Source organism: Amblyomma americanum, chromosome 4 (genome assembly GCF_052857255.1).
Source record: "Amblyomma americanum isolate KBUSLIRL-KWMA chromosome 4, ASM5285725v1, whole genome shotgun sequence".
NCBI lineage: Eukaryota > Metazoa > Arthropoda > Arachnida > Ixodida > Ixodidae > Amblyomma > Amblyomma americanum.
In genome coordinates this window covers 163,021,416-163,036,958 of record NC_135500.1, presented here as the reverse complement: position 1 = coordinate 163,036,958, position 15,543 = coordinate 163,021,416, and the positions used below count along the sequence as shown (strand labels likewise).

Genomic DNA, 15,543 nt, shown 5'->3' with positions numbered 1-15,543 from the left:
TGCTTACAGACCGGCCGCATCGCTGCTGGCATCATCTACTCCGCAGCCGCGTTACCGCGTCTGCGTCGATGTCCGCGTCTGAGATGCACATGTGTGAGCGTTGTTTGGCGAATAGCGTGCTGTTGTAGTCAAAGAATGGGTAAAGTCAAGAAAAATCAGGATTTTCAGAAGGTCAAGCTGAAGGTTGGCCGCAAACTACCGAAGGGTTTAAATGTGACTGACACCAGTTTCAAAACCAAGAAGATAGTTTTGCACGACCGTCTGTCAAAGCCGGCAACGGGTGAACCAACAACCGCACGAAAGCAAAGTGTTCAGGTAAATGGACAAGAAGAAACTAAAATATGACCGCTCAGAGTAGTAAGCGACGTAGGTGTATTCGCTCGCCTCCACGCAGGATATTGTCATGTTTAACAGTTAGCTTGTGTATTTGCGCCGTGGCTGAGGCAAGACGCACATCTCCCTCGATCGCGGACGCGTTACATTTTCTGAGACGTCACAGTGCTTGCATTCAGTCTAGATATCGAAAAACGGAACGCAAGCTAAGCCATGCTTGTTTAGTGGCGCAGTCCACCACATGCAGGTGTCGCGCGCAGCACCGGCTCGCGTCTGCAATAGTCCTGATGCGTAGTTCCGCGTCCATGAATCTGCGCCAGTTCGTGCCTGGCTTTGGACAGTGCGAAATAGTGACGCACTTCGTGTGAATGACCAAGAACCCAGTACACAGTGTGGTTATCACGTTTATCTTAACGTTAGAGTCGTACGCGCGGTCAGAGACGCCGATGTGACTGCGAGAAGCACGTGGATTTCACAGGCGTTCTGCGTGTTGAATGTTGTGGGAGGTGCCATTTGTGAATTCAAGGGAAATGCCCTAATATACCATTACATAAAAAAAGCAGTTAACATGCTACAGTGGTTGACGGCTGTCGCTCTCCATTCTACGTATGTTCAGCTTCTAGCTTTCAGTTCTGCTTCCTTGTATTCGAAGCATTTCCATTTTAAACTGTCATTGCAGCTGGTAAACCTCCTTGTCTGTTTGCAAACTTGCACCATATTTGCTACTAATGTTAGTAATGCAACAAAGTGGGCTAGAGCTCAGCTTTTGCTGCCAGCCCTTGCAGGGCTTACAGGTTTAGCTTTATGGCAGAGCCCATGAAGTGACTTTTATGCTTTCCACACTTAAGTAACGGATAAGCTTGAGACTGCAGAAGCATTCTATTCACTTTCAATAATTAGCAGTGTTACTCTCAGGTATGGACACATGGAAATGCTCTATCTCTACATTATGGCCAAAATATATACCGGGTGTCCCAGCTAACTAGAGCCAAGGGTTAAAAAATCAATCATTAGAGGCAGGCGAGTGAAACCAGTTGCATATTGGTGACAGCCATCTTGCGCACCACAGACGTTATTTTTTGTTTTGCAAATAATTAATAATTTAATTAAATTTAATTATCTAAATTAATAAATATTGACTTTAGACAGCAAATTGCATTTGAAGAGTTGTTGAGCACATTCAGAAACCCCCATTCCACCATTTACGATAAGGAAATCCTCACGTGCGTCTTTTTTTTTTTTTTGGCTCCAAAGAAAGACGCGAAATACAAAATAGACCACGTGGATGGATGGATGGATGAATACAGCTGAACCCTTTAAATCGGACGGTGGTTCAAGTCACCTAGCCATGACTTGCCAAATTTTACTCTTGTCTTGATTTTAGCCACCAATCAGATAACCTTCGCTTGGTTACTTCTAACCTCTTAAAATCCACTTTCCCTTCACTATCCCTAAACCCAAATGGGTAAGTCAGCCCCGCTGCTTTCCACTGTAGGGTGAAGCCCTTTACAGAAAAGTATCAAGTGTTCAGCCGTTTCCTCCTCCTCTCCGCACGCAATGCACAACGTGTCTATCTCGTGGTACCTGACTCTATACGTCTTAGTCCGCAAAACCCCAGTCCTGGCCTCAAATAACAAAGAGCTTCCCCTACAATTAGCATAGATATTTTATTTGGCAATTTCCTGTTTAAAGGTCCGGTATGTTCCCAGTGCCGATTTCGTCAGCATCCCCGTTTTCCACAGAGCTCTGTTTCTTCCACCTTTTTCTTAACCGATAATTGCTGATTTGCCCCTTTACTGCTGTCCAGATATTTGCTTGTCAATTTTCTAGTTCGCTTTCTCCATTTCGTGTCAACATTCTTTATATACAGGTATCTGAAAACTTTCCTAGCCCACTGCTTTTCCTCCATCTTTTTCAATCGTTCCTCAAATGCTATCTTACTGCTACCACCTCTGCTCTCGAAAGGCGCCCATCCCATATCACCCTGTACCCCCTGATTTGGTGTATTGCCATGTGCTCCCAAAGCTAACCTCCCTACTCCTCGTTTAATTTCTAACCTTGCTTGAACATCTGGTCTCATGCGCAGGACCGCATTACCGAAAGTCAGGCTTGGGACCGTCACCCCTCTTCAGATCCCTCTTACCACTTCATGCCTATTGTAATTCCACAGTGCTCTACTTTTCATGACAGCTGCATTCCTACTAGCTTTATTCATTACATATTTTTCATGCTCTGTCAGATACTCAGCACTGTTATTTATCCACACCCCAAGATACTTGTGCTCATTCACTACCTCTAGCATGAACTCCTGTATTCTATGCTCGCCGCCCTCTTCATTAAATATCATGACTGCAGATTTTTTCTTACTATACTTGAAACCTAATCTATCTCCCTCTGTACCACATATGTCTATCAACTTCTGCAAGTATTCCTTGTTGTCAGCCATTAGCACTATATCATCCGCATATATTAGTCCCGGTAATGACTGTTTAATCTATTGCCCTTCCTTGAAAAAGGCAGGGTTGAAGCCTAGTCCGCTCCCCTCTAGTTTGGTCTCCAACCCTTGCAGCTACAACATGAACAACAAAGGGGACAGAGGACATCCTTGCCTAAGCCCCCGCTGTATCTCTACAGGCCCTGATACACGTGACTAACGCACTTGCGCACCACGTTCGTGCTGCTCTCAAGTGTGGTTTGAGCGAACGAAATCGCTGCAGCCCTGGCTCGACGGCCCCGCAGCAGCGGCAGGTTGATAAGTTGGCGGCGGCAATTCGCACCGTCATATGTGTCACTGGCTGACGCAGACGAGAAACCACCGCCAACATATCGGCCTGCCGCTGGTGCGAGGCCATCGAGTCAAGGCTGCAGGTGATTTCATTTGCTCAAACCACGCTTGAGAGCAGCACGATCTTGGCGCGCAAGTGCGTTAGTCACGTGGTTTATTTTGTATTTCGCGGGCTCTCTTTGCAGCCGGGAAAAGAAGACGTGATTGTATCCTTATCGTAAATGATGGAATGGGGGTTTCTGAAGGTGCTCTACAACTGTGCAAATACAATTTGTTGCCTAAAGTCAATATTTATTAATTTTGACAATTAAACTTGATTAAACTATTAATTAATTGCGATGCAAAAAATTGCCTGTGGTGCGCAGGATGCCTGTCACTAATATGCAACTGGTTTCACTCGGCTGTCTCTAATTATTCATTTTTTAACCCTTGGTTCTAGTTAGCTGGGACACCAGGTATACAAGGTGTCTCAGAGAAGACTTTAGGTATGTTAAAAAATAGACTTTTTGAGGTAGAAATATAGCTTTTGCGGCATAGTATTACTAGTGTTGGCCGACACCATAAAACCGGTGAATCGTTTAAAGTAATAAGCCAGCTAACTAATTTTTAATAAACTATTGAAGGCCTTGCCTTCCAAGGAACAGAGTCCGCGAGCCCTGGTCTCACTCGACGAGTGACACCCACAGTCAGCATAGAAGTTACCAGTTTATTACGAACCAAACCAATGCTTCCCAAAGGGCACAAAATAGCATGTAGCGGTTAAGCAGTGCATAAAGTCAAGGCTGTCGATAGCGCATTTGTATGGCTGTGACAAAAGTGGCACTAACTCCTGAACGCGGCAGAACAAAAACACACTGAAACGTGTATGGGACGAAGCGCCACAGATAAAGGCTCAAAGCGCTGCGTGAAACGTGGCTGCTCGCTTAGCAGCCACTCACGCCAAACAGCTATTTCGTCTTCGGGGATACCACTTCTGTCTTCATCCTCGTGCGGTGCTGCTTTGCCATCCCGTGTGCATCCCGACGGCTCGTGCTCACCGCCGAAAGCATAACCACCCCTCCCAGCAGAGCTCCCTCCGGAATCCCCCAGCGCCTTCCTTTTGCTGCCCTTATCAAGTCATCACGGCAGCAGTGACATGCCACATCTCGCGAGCAACAGTTCGGCCATGTGCAGTTGGGCTGCAACCGCACACGCCTAGATGACTGGAAGAGAGTGCGTGCAGTTTAAATGGCTAAAAGAAGCCATAGAGCCCCACACTTTCTAACTATTAAAGTTAGGTGCCTAGTTGCATTTAGAGATTTGTAGCTGGTCGTTAGCATTAGCTTATAACCTCTTAGAATTTTAACAACTCGATTACCTTTGACATTGAGGCTTGGCAAAATTTGGCTTTTTCGACGAGTTGCGTGCACCAGAAAGGTTGCTTTGCCTGCACACTTTTCAAAAGAGTCGGTGTTTTGACACAATGTAGCCAGAATTCGTTGGACCGCAGCGCTGAGGGTAATTGAGTTTTCAAAATTCTAAAAACTGATATGGCTATTACTAACAACCTGCTAGAAATCTGTAATTGCAACCAGTTGCCTAACTGTGATACAGTCGAACCTCGTTGTAATGAAATGTCTTATAACGAAATAATGGATATAATGAAGGAATGACGATTCTCCTTGGCAGCTCGGTCAACACTGGCTATAACGAAGCTAGAGCTGTAACAAAGTAGTCACCAGGCCACTTCGAGGTTCAGTTGTAGCTAAAAAGTAAATTATTAAAAATGAGTTAGCCGGCTTACTACTTAAGGCGATTCACTGGTTTGCTAGTGTCTGCCAACAGTGGTAATACTATGCCGCAAAAGCCATTTTTTTACCTCGAAAAGCCTATTTTTAAAAATTGCGTAGTCTTTCCTGAAATTCCTGGCATATATACCTTATATTCGTCTGATCTGTAAAAGGCATTGTTGTAGCTGTGCTGTCTTGTTTCTGTAGTTTTGACTGGTGCTACTGATTACCTTACTCAAGCATAAGCATTTGAGCCTACGTTACAAGTGGAGTTGGCAAATTAGTTAACATCCTGATGTCATCTTGCTTTCCGTTTGTCTTTTTTTTTTTGTTCTTTTGCTGAAGCATTGCCGCTTTCGTCTGAAATGTTTACGTACGTGTACTTTGAGGTTATAATTCATGTCTAAAATAAAAACACACTTAGATTATGCCTTAGTACCGCAGACATTTTTTAAATTATTTATTAGCATGATGAAATGCTTCAGGTGCCCAGTAAGGCTGTAAAATTGACTAGTTGGCATATAACATTTTAGGTTTGGTTTCATCTTGTGGTTACCAAGAACAACAGAGGACACAAAAACTGGGCAGGGTGCAACTAGCACATGATTTATTTGTACTTGCAATGCTTATTTATACAACGCAGCATGGTAGTAAATGCATATGTGCTCAAGAAGGCAGTATCATGACGTGTATATATATACGGTTAATAGAGAAATACCTGACGCTGCAAATGGAGATAAATCAGTTGCTGGCTGTGCCCTTTCTAATTTCTTTGTAATGGAGATAAATCAGTTGCTGGCTGTGCCCGGTTTAGTTTTTTTTGTGTCTTGTGTGTTTTCTGCTTTTAATAAATATCAAGCACAGTTAAACCTAATGAGATTCAGGCATACTTACTATGCTGCCAACCAGGTAGTGTACAGACTTTAGCTGATTGTTTCTACTTGGAGGTGTGGCTCTCCAGAGGTAGGCCACTGCACATAACGTAAGTTGCTGGCAGGGTGCATTTGAGTTCAGGTATGAGTAGGCATGGTATAGGGGTGCCATCCAGAGGCCATAGGTTATGGTTGTATCATGGGCTCAGACGGCCAGTAGACAAGTTTGTAGGACACGTAATTACCATCAGCTGTGACAGTATGATAGCATAAGAACCTCGTTGCCAGCTGCCATGCACGACCACACATGCCATACAAAGTACACACACCATGCACTGCCACTCACAAAATGCATGACTACAGATACAATGCATCACCACACACGTTTTGAATAGATTAGAATCTTTCATTTATTTCCATACTGCAAGTGGAGAGGGGGATTTCCTCTCCCCTCAGCCACCTGCCAACCACGGCAGGTCACAGTTGGCTCCTCCGTGTACCAACCTTGGCATATGGCAATTGTGTGGTGCCACTGGCTTTTCATTCCAGAGGGGCTCTTGTGCTATCGCATAAAAAGAATGTGTTTCTTCCTGGTACCTTGGTAGCACCACGAATTTTGTTCCTAAAATGCTCGCTGTCGCCAGTAACTGCTCATAGCACTAGAATGTCCTCCATGTTGCAGTGTAATAGGAATACTGAGTGGTATTAAGTTCTTTGGTATAATGGCATGAAGTGGCGCTGACTGACCGGGTTTTCTTATGGGCTGGGAACAACTTGGGGAGATGGATGATTAAAGGGGCTCCGAGTTCCCTTCTTGTGCTCGGTGAGTTACCACATTCAGTGGGTAGAGAATGATGCTCTGAACACTGGTGCGAAATTATGCAGTCCTGTACAGTAGGTAGCGCTGACAAACACGGCAAGAGCATCTCACAAGAGGGCAAGGGCACCTTGCCATTATGTAGTGCAGCAGCTGGCATGTGATCGGGGTCAGCACCTGGACTAACCCGCAGCCTGCAGCTTTAATATAAGTAGACTGGTGATCCTTGAGGCATATGCTGAGGAAAAAGGGCGGAGAAAATTGCCATTAAGGGAAGGAGCATAGTGTATTTTTTATGCATTTAGTTTATGTTCTCTTGTCTATTAGTGAGGAAAAAATTTTCTAGGAGCGTATTGTGAGCAAGGGGCCGACAGCTTCCAAGGCGTATCTTATGATCAGTGTGAAAGCATGCTAAGAGAATAAAGCAGTGAAATCAATGTTAATAGAATAGAATAGAACTTTATTTACATTACTATACATGATGTAGCAGGCCTGCAGAAAAAGCTGCCAGTAGCCAGCTTGACAGGGCCGCAGGCCCCCTAGCATTGGCAGTACTCAGTGGAGATAAATAGCACCTATGTCATAACAAAAGAAATCGCAAGAACAGTGCATGAAAGAATACGAGGTACATACATGATAACTGAAAAGTGGCATTACATACAACTACATTTCTCATGCGAAAAAACAAAAAAATGTGTACTACAATTTGAAAAACTCGCGCAATGTCTTGAACATAATTTTTTCAATTTGTATATTTCGAGCTTCTAATAATAATAAAAGCATTGAAGGCATAAGAAAATTGCTGTGTCTTTAGCCGTAATAGTAAGTGGCCTTATGTATTTATCTTTTGTGTGTGAATGAACCGAACGGAAAAAAAATGGCTGTGTAGCTGTTGGTGCAGACAAAACCTACAACTGTCACAAGTTTATTGGTGACCGGTAGGAAGAAAACAGCGAACATCACTAGTGGAAACTGGGTGCACAGCCTGCTCATGTTCATCTGACAAAATTTTTAAAGTGGGATCATTTTCACACTGCCATGAAGTGACAATTCTCATATGCTTTTATTTATTCGTTTCGAGCACTGCTGGCTGGCTTTGCACTGGGCATATCTTTATTTGCATGGTGGATTCTTAATGGAAGGGGAAGATGTTTCCCACACGTGTGCTCATGTGGGCTGCTGCTGCTTTTTTTTTTATCGGTTCTTCTTCAGGACCTGATTGGTCGACTGCACCACTACAATGCCACCAGCCGTCTGGATGCATTGGGCGGCCTGCGGGAACTGGGGCGCAGTTACCCAGGAGCCTTTAGCCCTCAACTCAAACCACTGCTGGAGATCCTGGGTGCACTCTGCACCGACAAAGAGGGTGCGGTGCGCCAGTCCACCCTCAAGGTGCGAGAGATGTTTTCTCATGAATAATTCAAGAGAACTGATTCTGAGTATCTAAGGCAGTTAAATGTGTGTCCCTCTGAACACAACCTCAACACTGTCAAATCCTTGTATACAGGGAATAGGTTGAAATTTGAAAACCTTGCGTAGAATCCCATCAAGCCAGGCATGCGGAATGAATGTAGAAAGTAATTTTTAAAGTGGATGCCTCTGCATTTTGCGTTACCTCTGGCATGGCTCCAGGGAGTGCGTGTTTTCATTTGTTTGTTTTTCAGAGGAAAAAAATAACCTGATTTGTTTACATAACTTCCTATGACTCGAAAAATTAAATAAAAAATACTCTAATGAAGACCTTGAACCAGTGTTGAGACACGATGTGGACATGTAGAGACCAACAGAACTGGTGTAAGTAATCATGGGGAACGTTTGAGTTTTTTTCTCCACAATCTTTTGCAGGCTGCTTGCAAAACCCTTGAGAACTTGTGAACTTGCCTCCCCCCCTCCCCCCCGCTTGCGGGATAATCATTGGGTCCTGAAGTGCGCATACTGCTTTGCGTTCTGCTTTGAGTTTGTGACAGTGTCACGCTCACCTTTTATTGAGGTTTTCTTAGTAGACACGAGCCGTGCTCTCTTCTGGCAACAACTCTGGCCCTGTGCAGGTGCTTCGCATGGTGCTGGGATCGGTGTCAAGTGAGCGGCTGTCACCGTTTGGGCCGCTTCTGCTCTCCCAGCTGGGCTGTGCGGTGAACCACCTGTCAGCCGCGGTGCGCCACGATGCCCTTGACCTGCTGGCCCTTCTGCTAGACTGTGTGCCCGCGCTGGCCGTTCAGGCACCCTACGGCACCCTGCACAACTTCCTCAATATGGTCTCCAGCTGCACAGAGGCCTCCTCTTCGTTGTCACCATCTGGCAAACGTCGTCGAGTCCTCTCGTTTCAGGTGGGCTCACACCTGCATGATGCCTAGGATGTAAGCTCGAGTATCACGAGTATCATTTCACAGGTGCATCGAGGAATTGGCACTGATTCATGTGCAAAGAACTATTCATGCCCAGTAGTCACATTTTTTAAAGCGGGCGTGAAATGGTTCCGAAAATTAAAGGGCTGCCTTTTAGTGTGTTTGCTTTGTAGAATGGATGCTTTTGAGCATTCGCGCCAATCATGAGTCCTTGAAACGGAGCCTGGAATTTATTGTTCATTTTAAAAGCTACTGTTCTGAGCCTGTCATTACCTACATAGCGACGGCTTATAGAATTATTTCTTGCCATTGTGATGTCAGGGATATTTGTGATGTCATGGTGAGCAACAGGCAGTGAGACTATGCCACTTGCTGTAACCATGATGTCACGTGTACGCTCCTGGTAGTGGCAAAAATCTGCTCGTGTAGGTGCATGAGCCCTTCGGCTGTGCGCATAGATGGTTTCGTACTCCTGCTACGTCTTTCTGTTGGTAGTTCCGGGCGCACTCACCGTGACCTTCTGGAAGTAAACAAACCAGGCGCCAACGCACGACGTATTCATGAGCAGTGCATAGTCCTGTTTTTCTTTTTTCTTTTTTGCCGCATCGGTCTATATAGACCTTTTCTAAAAGAAGTCAGCGGGCGCCGCCATATTTGGCACTGGTAGTACAGGACAGAGTTAACGATTAAGCTCCCCCACACTCTTCTAGAGCCCAACAAAACTGGTTTTTTGATGGATTCTGAAAAGGTCTATATATTGCAAGAGCGTCAATTTTAATCACCAATATCTTTGGTGGTGTTAATGAAGCTAGTTTTTATGATGTGGTGATGAATAGCGAAATATCTGCGTGTGTCCATTTGTCTTAGCCTCGATGAAAATTGTTTCATAGTTCTTTTATAGTTTAAGGGGTTCATTTTTGCCACAAAGTGCTCACTTACAATTGTGAAGCATGTGTGGGTACACTGAAATGACGCTGTGAAACACTTAACCAAGCTTGAATGTTGGATCATCACTCTGACGATAGATATAAAGGTTTCTTTTTTTTTTTTCCAGCTTCAGTAGAACCTCATTGTTGCATTTTTCAGGGGACCGCAGAAAAAGAAGTAGTAACTTACTAGCCGGAAAACACGTGTGAAGAAATAGTACATGCCTTTTTTTTTACTTTTAGTAACAGCAACATGCTTCTCTGGAATTGGCAAGACTTTGTGGCTTTCACGATTGTTCTGCTCATGCAGAGTGCCCTAAGCGCCCTGCAGCAGCTCTCTGTCTGCCTGAGCAACTGCTGGTGCAAAGGAGATAGGAGACAGCTATACTCCGTTTCATACATCAGGTGCAATGCTGTGAAAGGTACGGAAGTAGTCCGGACAGGAAAATAAAGGGAGGCATGTTACTCCGCGCTTGTGCCCGAGTGATCTAAGGCATGAGAAAGGTACAGCATGACGTCAGCAGTAAGAGTCTATTTGATCAAGTTCATGACAAATGTGTCGTGTAGTAAGCCTGCAGACAAAGGATTTACAATGTTTTGCTCACCACAAGGAACGCACTACATTTTGGTCGCGGATGCAGGCAGCGCAAACAGGTGCGCTAGCTTTGACAGCGTTGCACCTGATGTATGAAACAGAGTATAGAATGGTGGGTGCGCCGCTGTATCTCGTAAAGCCTTCAGTCGTTCGCTCTTGTGCCGCAGCAGCTATGGAACTGCATCAACAGTGCGGGTGCAATGCACCGAAAGCCATTCTACCTGCTGATGCAGTCTAGAGTCCCGCTTTGGCCAGTGTACCGTTGCCATTCCGTGAACGCTTAATGCAGGCTGTCAAAATGCGGGCATGGCGTAAATCACTATCGGGAAGTGACAGTACTCGTGACACACCCTGTGGGAATGCTGCCACAATTGCGATGTAATTGCTTAGTTTGTATTGCATGAGTTTCTATGGGCTAGAGCAGGACTGGCTCATGAAAACTTAGCAGAATTCTCGCGCTTTGATCACCGTGTTCCCTATTAAATAAAGTGACTGAGGCAGTCCTCTAACTGCGTCAGAAGTGTTTTAATGGGGTGAGCTTTCTTAATGCATTGATGTGATGGGAGTGGTTTGCCATCACTTGCCCACTGTACATGTTTGTGTGCTTAACTGTTAAAACTCAGTTGTTAAAATCTTTAAGGACTGGCAAAAATGGCGACGTTATTCGAGTGCCATATTATGGAACGACAGAGAAGTGCACTAATGCTTATCTACGTGATATGCCTTTATCTTTTGAAGTAAAGCATTTTTTTTTTTTTTTTTGCTAAAGCCCTGATGGCTGCAGTGGAAGTCCCATTCTCTTTTCTTCGGGCAGTACGCACTTTGGTGGCATCCCATGCATCCTTTCAACCGCACCACAATGCACACTTCGTTCTCAGTCCTTGCATTCATCACATTGTGCACACAAACACACACGTTCAGCCACACAACAGCATTGCGAGGGGATCCTTGCTGCAGGCCTGGCAGCCTAGAGCACTGAATTCTCTGTTCCCCCACTGCTTTACAACATCGTACTGTCCTGATTATGCCTCTTTCGGCGTCTGCCCTGCTGCTGCTTACATGATCTTCACACAACTGGAAGATGCCATTCCTTCACTTTGCTTTCCCCAGCCATCACAATCCTCTGCTGCTACTTCACTTTGCCTTCCTGACCCTTCGCACTTCTTGGCAAAGGCTGGTGGTGAGCTCGGCAGCTGTGGCCGGACTCCTCATTTTTGAGGTTGGGAATGCAGGTTATAGTACCAGCTAATGCCGTTAAAAATTAAAAAAAAGTGATGACTTGGAGGCACCAGCATTGTGTAGTAGCTGATGGTCATGGCAATACCTGTACTGCCACCTGGTTTCGGTGTTGTTCTGCTACTGTGGGAGACTTGGCTTCGCTAAATCAACGATGTGATATTCTGCCTCCAAAAAAATCAGCCGACGCCTGGACAGTGCCCAGCCTGATTTGCAAAACACAAGGATAGGCATGTGCAAATAGTGGTATTTAGGTTCAAAGCGAATACTAATGTAATAATTTTCTTCGAATAATTTCAAAGCAAATATTTCGAATACTTCTGGCAATCAAAAATGGTGGAATGGCTCAATAGGCATTTTCAAAATCATGTAGTTTTTGAACACACGAGGCCAGTACATGAAAAAAATGGCTGGCGGTATAGCATTGCTAAGCACGAAATATTGTGCGATAGCACGGTTTTTTGCATGTGGATACTACTGCCCCCATACATCAGAGCACAATTGAGATGGACGCCATGGCCTACTCGCAGTGCAACTGAGGTGTCCACTGGCATTCTTTGCCGGCTTGTGCAGCGCATCTGACACGTTGCCGTTCTCTGTTTACTTGTTGGGGTCCTGACGCTATTCCTCGGTTTCTCTTGACCAGGCTTCACACGCACAGACACTGCCGAAACCCTGAATAGAGTGGCTAGAAGTGCTTGTGCACTAAAAAGTGAATCTATTAATAATAAGCTTTGCCACACTCATTGAAGCTTTGTCGACCTTCTGCAATAATGGCCTTCGGGAACTGTGGGAGCCAACCTAAATGCATTGCCAACGTATCTGTGGAGTGTGAGACCTATGTGTGGGGCTTCCAACTGCTGCTCTTAATTGTGCTTGCATCATTGTGCAGCTGTTGCTTTTAAGTTTTAAGCGGTGACTCCATGACACCTGCTAGGCGTACGCAGCGTGCCCAGCACCACACCACGTCAGGCACCAAAAAAGGGCACCCATCTGCATGCGTCTCGGGCTAGCTCCCTTTGTGCTCGCGCCTTCGCACTTGTTTAGTGAATTTCATGTGGAGAAGAGCGGCTACGGCAGCTACAGCCCGCTCAGACTCATTCTGCGGAAGTCAAGCGAGCCGCGCGCCCTCCAGCTAGAGTTTTGCGTAGCGCAATCCGCTTTCGCGGGAAGCCTCTGCGCATGCACAGGTTGCCCTGAAGACGTCATAAGGCACCATGCGCCAGCCAGCTGTTTTGGGACCAATCAGCGCGTACACACTGTCGTGAGCATGCGCAGACTGGCTCCGTCATACGCGCAGGCACGCGACACAGAGTTGGGGCTTTGGCTGTGTGCATTCCACGGTGCCATCCCAGAGGAGGTGCGCTGCACCGAAACCACATGCAGCAAGAGTTCCTGAGATGTTACTCCCTGGCGATGAATACTTTGAGATTTCAAATACACAGTATTCGGATACAATCGAATATTGAATACTTTATTATTCGACTGAATATTCGAAATTATCAAATATTACACATGCCTACACAAAAAGCCTAGTGTGGTGTTTTGGCGCCGAGAAGTTGGGAAGTTGATGGAGACGACAGCATCCAGATCACTGCGTGAGAGACTGGCTGTTTAACACACAGGATGTTTGGCTGCAGCAGAGACGTAATGGTCTGAAGCACCGGCTGGCGGAGCATCTCTCTTTTTGCCCATGCAGGTTTCAGTCTCACTCCTGGCTATGAAGCTTTCATATCATTTCTTCCGCAGGGTGTGACACAAGTCAACGCAAAGCGCCTCAAGAGGATTCTTATGCTATCTCATAATAAACAAGCATTTGCCATCATAGGGTACATAAATTTTTGCCGCGACTTGCAGTCAGTCTGAAGTAGTATCAGGATTTCCTAATAAAGAGAGGTAGAAGCAACAAAGCTTTGTTGCCAAGCTATTTTGGCTGGTGATAACATGCCACTACCAGTCATGAATAGCAGGCGCATTTTCAAGCTGCTGACATTTCCTTACCAGTGGAAAGTCGGGCTTCGTATGCCTGAGACGATAAAGTGCTAATGAAACTTTGTGTTATTGTTAACCATGGCTAGGATTACCATTTTCTGCCGCAATATCATTTATTCATTCCCACCAACCTGCTTGTTGTAGCCTGGCCAGCGGCACACCAACCGGGCAGTGTGGGTTCGTGTCCTGTCGTGCATGGAGCGCTTCCTGACGGTTGCCCTACGTGTCTGGTTCCCCAAGGCTGAACGGAAGGACTCGGCTGCTGCATTGTCCGATGCTGGCGGTGGTGGTATGTTAGATGCCAGGACCGTGCACATCGGTGGCAAGTCGGCTGGGTTTGCTCTGTACCAAAATGGCCTGGAGCCCCAGCCGCGTGCCTCTGCTTTTGGCCTTTACGGGGGCCTGCTGTCAGTTGCAACCACCACTGCCAGTGGCTCTAGTGGGGCTGGCACCAGCCCTGGTGGAAGCAGCAGCAGCCGGGACAACGCTCGCGAGTTTGCTCTTGATCTGGTTCCCCTGCTCTTGGACATGTGGGTTGAGGTCGACCCGGACAATGGTGAGTGTGTGCCGGCTTCCTCCTTTCACCTGCCCTAGTGGCTTAGTGCCTGTGTCGTTTGGCTACTAAGCTCATAGACATGGGATTGAATCCTGTCCATGGCAGCCTCTTTTGATGCTCGTGTGTGTTAAAGAATACCAGGCGGTCAAAGTTGAAATGGAACCCTCCACTACAGCATCTCCTATAATCCACGTGCAGCTTTGGGGACATTAATCCCTACATAACACATGGAACCATGTAAATCACGTGACAGAGGAGCAAATCAGAATGCGCAAGTTATCAGAGGGGCTTATTAGTTTAATGAGTACCTTAAACAAACAAATCAATGAAAACCACATGTGGGGCTCTCTTTTGTAGCGTTGCAGTTCACTTGCCATTTCATTTGGCAGGGGTTTCAGTTGCGATGAAAGCAACGGGTGGTAGGGAATTTAAAAGCTAGTGACAGGAGCCTTGCTCAAGTTCGTTCATCTTTTCTTTTTGATGCATGCATGTCCAATGAATGTGTAATTGTGCTGATCCACTCAGCAGTAGCAATTGACCAGTGCCCATGAATGGAACTCTGCCGTGGCCGGTGACTGTAGCCTCTACATTGCCGTAGTTTACATTTTCTTGAAGTACTGTTACCTGTTGTCAACCAGGAAAGCTCATTTTTGATCATGAGCGTAACGTTGTCTTCACTGCCTAAGTCACCACGAAGCCAAAACCAGTGAGGGTTCCAAAAAGAAAAGAAAACAAAACAAAGCAGTATGTTACAAAGTACACCCCATGATGCGGTTTATTTACGCCCCATCTCGAATGCAGCTCTGAGAGTGCTAGGGAATTTAAAACGAGCAAAAGGACGAGGCAGCCATACTTTCGGCATCCTCACTCAGACTGCACGTTCATCTGACTGTTTTATCTTCCTGTAGCGTCTTGTTTATGTGCGTTTATGGCAAATGACAATGCTAAGAGCCTCTAAATGGAGCAGCTCTGTTTTCCAATGATCAAGGTGTTCACAGGTGTTGTAAGGTTTCTAAAATAGATCTCAGTACATGTTTGAAGGAATATCTAAGACATTTTTCTGTACATATGAATTGGCACTGAATCCTTTCTATTAAAGAGAGTCAAGAGCGCCCCAAACAGTGGGTTTGAAAGGACTTGTTTGTTATGCCCTGTGTGGATTTTTAGTTTTTGTAATGTTTTCTTTGCCCCTATCTTCCAGGGGAGAGCATGCAGTGGGACTCGCTAATCATCGTCGACTGCATCCTGCGTGTCTTGCTTTTGCTCATCGAGTGGCTTCGAAAGGAGAACTGCTCAAATGTCAGTTTAATCATTCTT

General features: G+C 45.7%; 1 protein-coding gene across 2 annotated transcripts in view; it reads left to right on the top strand.

The window, feature by feature from the left end:
* Positions 1 to 29: 29 nt before the first annotated feature.
* LOC144128606 (testis-expressed protein 10 homolog) overlaps positions 30 to 15,543 on the top strand; it is a 61,784-nt gene continuing 46,270 nt past the window's right edge. For both annotated transcript variants that reach the window (XM_077662138.1, XM_077662137.1), the window contains exons 1-5: positions 30 to 315; positions 7,789 to 7,968; positions 8,625 to 8,903; positions 13,815 to 14,226; positions 15,428 to 15,525. In XM_077662138.1, the coding sequence (XP_077518264.1) occupies positions 136 to 315; positions 7,789 to 7,968; positions 8,625 to 8,903; positions 13,815 to 14,226; positions 15,428 to 15,525 (1,149 nt within the window). In that variant the 5' untranslated portion in view covers positions 30 to 135. The remainder of the gene's footprint in view (positions 316 to 7,788; positions 7,969 to 8,624; positions 8,904 to 13,814; positions 14,227 to 15,427; positions 15,526 to 15,543) is intronic.